The sequence below is a fragment of the Montipora foliosa genome, chromosome 12 (assembly GCF_036669935.1).
Source record: "Montipora foliosa isolate CH-2021 chromosome 12, ASM3666993v2, whole genome shotgun sequence".
Classification (NCBI taxonomy): Eukaryota; Metazoa; Cnidaria; class Anthozoa; order Scleractinia; family Acroporidae; genus Montipora; species Montipora foliosa.
Window position 1 is genome coordinate 1,607,733 of NC_090880.1, and position 8,414 is coordinate 1,616,146.

Here is an 8,414-nt window from a genome sequence, read left to right on the forward strand (position 1 = left end):
GTGCGAGTAACTCAATAGCAATAACGAATAATGTGCCGGAAAGTGGGCAACCTTGACGCACCCCGCGTTCTAGATGAAAATGTTTTGAGGCGTATCCGTTATTCAGAACACAACTAGAGATATCTGTATAAAACACTTTTATCCATTGTCGGAGGTCAAGACCGAAATTAAACGTTTCGAGGCATTTATGAATAAAATTCCACTCAATCGAGTCAAACGCTTTCTCAAAATCCCAAAACACGGCTACCCCTGGAATATTCTTCGCTTTAGTGAAATGCATTGTATCTGCTATTAACCTAATACTTTCTCCAATGAACCTTCCTTTAACATATCCAGATTGGCAGGAATGAATTAAGTTCGGCAAGATCTTCTCTAAGCGCAGAGCAATGGTCTTCGTCGCTATTTTATAGTCTACATTCAGTAAAGATACAGGCCGCCAGTTTTTTAAATATTCAGTATTCTTCTTCTTCTTCGGAATTAAGGAAATAATCCCTTGACGTTGAGAGATAGAAAGAGTTCCGTTTCGAAAGGCGTAATTAAAGCTACTTACCATAAATGAACCGAGCAGGTTCCAAAAATAGCGATAGAATTCAGGCGTTATCCCGTCCGTGCCGGGAGTACTAGTTTTATTGTTTTCCATAGCGTTTAATGCAAACTCACACTCCTGAACCGACATGACACCTTCGCACGTTTTCGCGATTTCTTCTGATAATGCATTTTCTATTTCAAAGAACTCATTGAAAGTTGAGCAGTTGGGGTCCATATTTCTTGATGTGTAAATCTCTTCGAAAAAGCGTTCTTCTTCCTCCAGGATGTCCTTCGGGTTAGTGATTTTGTCACCTTCATTATTAACTAAGGACGTTATATGTTTCTTTTTTTGGTTCCTTTTTTCTAAGTTACAAAAGTATTTACTATTCCTCTCACCATGCTCGTACCAACGCACTCTACTACGCACGATTGTTCCTCGTGTTCTAATACCCGCAATTTTGGACAGCTTGAATTTTATTCTCTCCAGCCCAGTCTTAAGAGAATCGCTGTATGACGCCTGGAGTTTGATTTGCAATCTCATCATTTCTGACAAAAGAATTGATTCTTCGTCACGTTTTCGTTTAGCTTTCTTCTTTGAAAAAGCTATTGTAAAAGCACGAATTTCCATTTTAATCATTTTCCAGTACAACCCTTTGTCGTTGACTTGTTCATGCTTTTTTGCAAACATTGGAATTTTAAATGTTAACAGTTCCACGTAATTAGTATCTGACAGCAAGGAGTTGTTAAACTTCCAAAACCCTGGCCCTCGAGGGAGTTCACTTTCGTTGAAAGACATGGAGAGAGCGACGGCGGAGTGATCTGAATAAATGGTTGGAAGTATTTTGCAATCCTTTACGTGATCTTTTTGCTGCTTTGAAATAAAGAAGTAGTCAAGTCTACACTGTATCTTCATTGACGGGTTAGCCCATGTAAAGCCTGGTTGATCTGGATTCTTGAAACGCCAGGAATCAAGTAAATTATGTGTTTTGATTAACGACTGAAGCTCGTCGAGAGAGGCTTTTTTGCTGTCTATCGGTCTACCGCCTTTTTTGTCTGAAGTGCTAATTGTACAGTTACAAGTACAAGTTGTCATTGGCGTAAGGGATTAGAAATTCTTTTGAAACGTCCCTGAGGGAAACAACTTGTTGGGTTGTATCATTCGGTGCGTAAATGTTTACTAAAACCACTTTTGTACCATCAATAATAGTCTCGGCTAAAATACATCCAGAATTATCCGCATTAGTTTTTTGGAAGTCAACGTCAAGACGTGGTTTGAATAAAATCATGACTCCTCTACTATGAGAGGAGCCATGACTGAACACGATTTTGCCTCCCCATTCTGTTTCCCATCTTTTGATGGATTCCGGCGAGGAATAAGTTTCTTGCAAGAAAATTATATCCGATTGCTGTTGGTGCAACCAACGAAAAACTTGTCTTCGCTTTCTCGAGCTGTTTAGCCCTCTAACGTTAAGTGATAGCAGTTTATACATTTGATTTGTAATAACAGGATAAACGGGGTATCCAAGAAATAATGAAAACAGTTTTTTTAGAATTATGCTCACGGTGCGGTTGATATTTGTGGCCAGGCTTGATTCTTATTACCTCGTTAGCATCGAAACAAAGTTGATCAACATAACAGGAGAGAAAGCTAAAACGAAAGCACATGCAGAAACACATACAGAAACACATAACTATTACACACTTACCTAAAGCTTTGTACGGCATTTTGACTGGATATAGAAAGTGGAAAGCTGCAGCTCTCAAGTAGGTGGTTCCGTAGGAAATAAAAAATAAAATAAACTGCATTTTAACTTTCATTTTAGCTTAATTGTCCATTAAACGCCCATAGAAAGAAAATTGAGATATTTCTTCACCGCGGTAAAGAGCACCGTCGATGATCAACTTTTCGACGTTGAAGTAAGCTTTTTTCCTCTCGCGTTTGGCCGCCTTTAGTATCGGATATAACAACTTTCTTACCTCGTCAACTTCTTTAGGAAAATCGTCGGATATTCCAAATCCGGTACCTCTTGGGAGATTTTTGATGAAGCATTTAATAAAAAAATTATCTTGAAAATCCGTCAGCCTAACTATGATCGGTCTTGGTTTAAGACTTCGCCCATTTGATTGTGAATGGCGCGACGTAATTCTGTCAACTCTGTCAAAAAGAATGTTTTTTTCGTCGACTGGAAGAATCTTTAGCTTCGTACGCATGAATTCTCTTAGGGCGAGTTCAGTGTCATTGTTTGTTTCGTTTTCACGTTCCTTTATTCCAAAGAACTTCAAGTTTCCTCTACGACTGTGACATTCGATTCCTACCACATTTGCAGATGGTACTTCGTCTACACCATATACTGGTCATGGTTCAAAAAACTCCAAAGAAATTGCACACGGAATTTCTGAAATTCAGTCACCTCACCTGGTGGAGCGCACCTTTCAGAGTGTAATAGAGTTACAACAGAGACAAAATGAAACCATTATTGCAACTTACCAGCAGTTGACCGCTGCAATGACATTGCCTCAGCCAACCGTAACTAAGTTCAAGGGAGATCCTATTGAGTATAACACATTTGTTATGGCCTTTGATGCTCGTATTCACTCCAAGGCGACGTCGAATGCTGACCTTTTGTACTACCTGAATCAGCATCTCGAGGGTGAACATGCAGATCTTATTCAAGGATGTTTACATATGAGTCCTGATGAAGGTTACCTGGAAGCCAGACGTCTACTACAGAAAGAATATGGGGACCCATACAAGATCTCTACTGCTTACCTTAACAAGATCCTGCAATGGTCTCCAATTAGATTTGATGACAACCAAGGTCTGAAACGGTTGTCGATATTCTTGACAAAATGCACAATAGCCATGAAGAGTATTTCGTATATGCGTGTCCTCGATCACGCACCAAACATGCAAGCTGTAGTCTCCAAGCTCCCTGCTAACCTGCAAGCTAAATGGAGGGATCAGGTCTTTAGGAAGAAGAAGAGGGTGAACGGTGCAACGTGTTTTGCCTACCTTGCTGAATTTGTTGAGTCTGCATCGGAGTCAGCCAATGATCCAGTGTTTAGAAGGGAGGCCTTGAACAAGAGAAAGGAAGATGTTAAACCTCTCAATGTGAAGGAACCATTGAATAAAGGAAGGGAACTGCGCAGTAGGGCTAAGATGCCGCCAAGGAAACCGGAAAACCCGTGGAAATACAAGGAAACCAGTTTTGCAACAAATCCATCTGGAACCGTTAAGCCCCCAGTCTCAGATGGGGCCGGGCCCACTAATAATCTTGGTAGCTCATCCTGTCAGCTTTGCAGTCGTGTTCATGATCTGGATGATTGCGAACTATTTAATAGGAAAACACCACATTCCTGAGAGAAAGGAATATGTGCTTTGGATGTTATGGAACAAATCACCTCTCAAGGAACTGTTCAAACAAACGAAAGTGCAAACATTGTGGCAGGCCGCATCCTTCTGCCCTTCACATCGATGGCTTCCAGCTGCCACAAAAGGACAATACCAGCCCCGCTAAGCAGGAGAATGACAAGGCAGTAAACAATGCCTGCACTAACCCTCAGAATGCTTCATGCCATGCTGCTAAGCTGAATGAATCAGTCATTTTACACCCAATCTTGCCAGTACGTGTGAAGAGGAAAGGCAATACTGAAACCATTACAACTTATGCCTTCTATGATAACGGCAGCGGTGGCTGTTTACAGCTTGGCACCATGCATGGCCAAAGCCTTGTGACCACCACTGTTGTAGACAGTTTGGTTGTGACGGACATGGAAGATAGAAACCCAGTTGAATTCCCTCGCTCCTACACAAGAATGGAAATACCTGTAGCCGAACAGCAAATTCCAACCCCTGAATTGGTGAAGCAGTGGGAACACCTACGAAGTGTCGCTGAAAGGATACACAAGTTTATTCCGAACTTAGAGATTGGCTTGCTGATTGGTAGCAATTGTCCTGCGGCACTGGAACCTTTAGAAGTAGTGCCAAGAGGTGACGAAGGGCCTTATGCAATGCGATTGCGTCATGGCTGGACTCTGACTGGACCGCTGCATGTAAGAGAGACTCCATGCCCCAGTAATGTTATTTGCCATAGAATCACAGTTCGAGAGGCAGAGTCAGTCAAGGAGATGATATCGCCCCAAGCCATTCAGCAAATGTTCCAGTTAGATTTTAACGACCGCAAGTCTGGTCCGGACGAATACAGTTATTTCCGGGAGGACAAAAGTTCATTACTGGGGTAGAGCAAAGCATCCAACATCATAATGGTCATTACGTAATACCATTGCCATTTAGAAATTCTCAAACGACGATGCCAAACAATCGCGATCAAGCATTGAAACGAGCGATGTGCCAGAGGAAGAAGATGCTGCGTGATGAGAATTACAGGAACGATTATGTAAGTTTTGTAAACGAGATGATATCAAGAGGACATGCAAGAAAGGTGCCGGAAGATCGTCTAGAAGTTGAACCCGGGAAGGCATGGTACCTACCACACCACGGAATTTACCATCCTAAAAAGCCCCACAAAATACGTCTAGTCTTTGACTGTAGCGCAAAGTATGAAGGTGCATCTTTGAACGATCAATTGATGCAAGGCCCGGACCTTACTAATTTCTTGGTCGGGGCTCTCACACGCTTCCGGCAAGATCGTGTTGCGTTTATGGCAGATATAGAGGCCATGTTCCACCAGGTACGGGTCCCTGATGAGCAATGTGATTTCCTTAGATTCCTCTGGTGGCCTGATGGAAATTTGGAATCGGCTATCCAAGAATATCAGATGACGGTACATCTTTTTGGGGCAGCCTCTTCCCCAAGCTGTTGTAACTTTGCCTTGGAGCAGACGGCTAATGACACCGAATCCCAAAGTGGATCACTTGTAGCTGAAACCATCCGACGAAACTTCTACGTGGACGATTGCCTTCGTTCCGTCAAAGATGAACAAGTTGCCATTGAATTGATCGAAGGTCTTAGTGAAGCATGAGCACAAGGAGGGTTTAACTTGACTACGTTTATAAGCAACAGCCGTGCTGTCTTGGAATCTATTTCGCCCGAGAAACGTTCTAAGGAAGCCAGAGACCTTGACCTCGGCAGTGATCGTTTGCCTGTTGAACGTGCACTCGGGGTACAATGGTGTGTGGAATCTGATGCCTTCGAGTTTCGTATAGTTCTTAATGACAAGCCACCAACAAGAAGAGGAATATTGTCAGTAGTCTCCTCAATTTATGATCCACTGGGCTTTGCCGCGCCGTTTACGCTTCCAGCGAAGAAGATACTCCAAGACCTCTGTCGCGAAGAGATGGGATGGGATGACACTGTTCCTGAGCAATACCAAGCTCGATGGGACAAATGGTTAAGTGAGCTACCACTTTTGGAACAGTTCAAGGTTAATAGGTGTGTCAAGCCAGCAGAGTTTGGAACCGTGGTGTCCCAGGAGATACATCTTTTTTCCGATGCTAGTTCTGTTGGATATGGCTCTGTTGCTTCCTTGCGACTGCGCGATAACAGCAATCGCATTTACTGTTCTTTCCTTGTGGGCAAAGCACGACTTGCTCCCATCAAATCTGTCACGATTCCACGTTTAGAGTTAACGGCTGCCACCGTCTCAATTCGACTTGGAGAATTGTTGAAGAGAGAAGTCGACGACAATCCTGATTTCGTGTACCATACGGACTCCACCACTATGTTGCGCTATATTGCCAATGAACGGCAACGCTTTCATGTGTTTGTTGCAAATCAGGTGCAGCTTATTCGCTACTGCTCACGTTTAAATCAGTGGAAGTACATAGACACAAAGGAAAACCCGGCAGATGATGCTTCCAGGGGACTGAATGGACCTGCTCTCATTGAAGGGAAGCGTTGGTTGCAAGGCCCAGCTTTTTTGTGGAAACCAGAGAGTGAGTGGCCTCGACAACCGCGTATGGTGAACCAGGTCCCAGCTGATGACCCAGAAGTAAAGGGGACAACCGTGGCCTCAAGCAATGTAGTGATCGTCAATCAGTCAGCTAGTGCTGCAAGCAAACTGATATACCACTTCTCTGATTGGCATCGGTTAAGGACAGCTGTAGCTGTGTTCCTGCGAGTAAAGAAGATATTGCAAATCAGATGTAAGGAACGTATGAATGTCAAGGAAGGAGTGTCAAGAGACGACAAAAACCTCGCAGACCGAAGGAAGCCTTCAATAACCAAAACAGCTAAGCATATGGACACTGAAGAGCCTTGCTAACCTCTTACCGTGCAAGACCTGGTAGACGCTGAGTTCGCTATCCTAAAATTTGTCCAGGACTTAGCATTTGGTAAGGAAATCTACGCCCTCCAAGAGTTGGAAAATGAGAATAGCCTAGACAAGGAGAAGCTGCAAAAACGGAAGAAAGCAAGTATAAAGAATAACAGTCCTATCCAGCGCCTTGACCCCTTCTTAGAAAACGGTATCCTCAGAGTTGGAGGTAGACTCAGGCGTGCAGATTTGCCACACGAAACGAAGCATCCAGTGATTTTGCCACCGAGAAGTCATGCCACTACGCTACTCATCCGTCATGCTCAGAAACGGTTGGGTCACGCTGGGCGCGGTCATGTTATTTCAAGCCTACGCAAGAAGTATTGGATCATCAAAGTGAATACAGCAGTGCGCCAGGTGATATCAAAGTGTGTCTTCTGCCGTCGCAATTACAGCAGTCCAGGTGTACAGAAGATGGCAGACCTACCCAAGAATCGAATCTCCCCAGCACCACCATTTACTTACACTGGTGTTGACTACTTTGGGCCCTTCATTATTAAGGAGGGGCGCAAGGAAATGAAAAGATACGGCGCTCTTTTCACGTGTTTGGTTAGCCGAGCAGTCCATATTGAGGTTGCAAGTTCTCTTGAGTCAAGTTCATTTATTCAAGCACTCCGGCGCTTCATCGCCCGCCGTGGCCCTGTTGGCGCACGAAACGAGCTGCTCCAGGCCATAGAAGAAATGGATCATGAAGAGATCCACGCCAAACTCAAAAAGGAAAACATTGACTGGATCTTCAACCCACCCGCCGCCAGCCACATGAGTGGCGTTTGGGAGCGACAGATCAAGACCACAAGGAAAGTTCTCGCTGGATTAATGGAAGAATATGGTCATTGCTTAGATGAGGAATCGTTTCGGACCCTAATGTGTGAAGTAGAGGCAATCATTAATTCAAGACCCCTGACGACAGTCTCTGGCGAGCCTAACGACCTTGAACCGCTTACTACCAACCACATCTTGACAACCAAATCAACTGTGATATTACCACCACCAGGCAAGTTTCAGAGCTGTGATGTGTATATGCGTTGGCGGTGGCGAAGGGTACATTATTTAGCAAATCTATTTTGGTCTCGGTGGAAGTACCTCGTTGTGATGCAGGAAAGGCACAAATGGCAACATCCTCAACGAAACCTGGTTGAAGGGGATGTCGTGGTAATCCGAGAAGAGAATGTTCCGCGTAATGCCTGGTTGTTGGCCCTTGTTGTGCGAGTGGAGCCGGATTCACAAGGCTTCGTCAGGTCTGCTGTCGTCATAACGCGAGAAACTACACTGAGAAGACCAGTCAACAAGCTTGTCCTAATTCTGCCCAAGGAGGAACAGGAAGGAGATCAAGAGACGTAAACGCCCCCCTCAGACGTTTAGGGGCCGGGAATGTTGCAGCAGAATCGTGCGTGACATTTCTTTTTTGTGTGACGTTTTATTGCATTGCGGTGGTCTGGACCTTGCCGGGTCCCGGATGACCACGCGAGTCGACACTGTGGTGAATTGTTTTTTGAGCTGAAGGTTTTAGTAGGATAGTTAAGTTAAGGTTCTCACTCAGTTTACGGTACCAAGGACTCACTGTTTACGGATTAAGGTTTCTATAAGGCGTCGCGAGGATATTAGGACACA

General features: G+C 44.2%; 1 protein-coding gene across 1 annotated transcript; it reads left to right on the forward strand.

The window, feature by feature from the left end:
• Window positions 1–7,217: 7,217 nt before the first annotated feature.
• On the forward strand, window positions 7,218–8,144 carry LOC137979984 (uncharacterized). Its single transcript, XM_068827305.1, has one exon. The coding sequence runs from the start codon at window positions 7,218–7,220 to the stop codon at window positions 8,142–8,144; it is 927 nt and encodes a 308-aa protein (XP_068683406.1).
• Window positions 8,145–8,414: the final 270 nt, after the last annotated feature.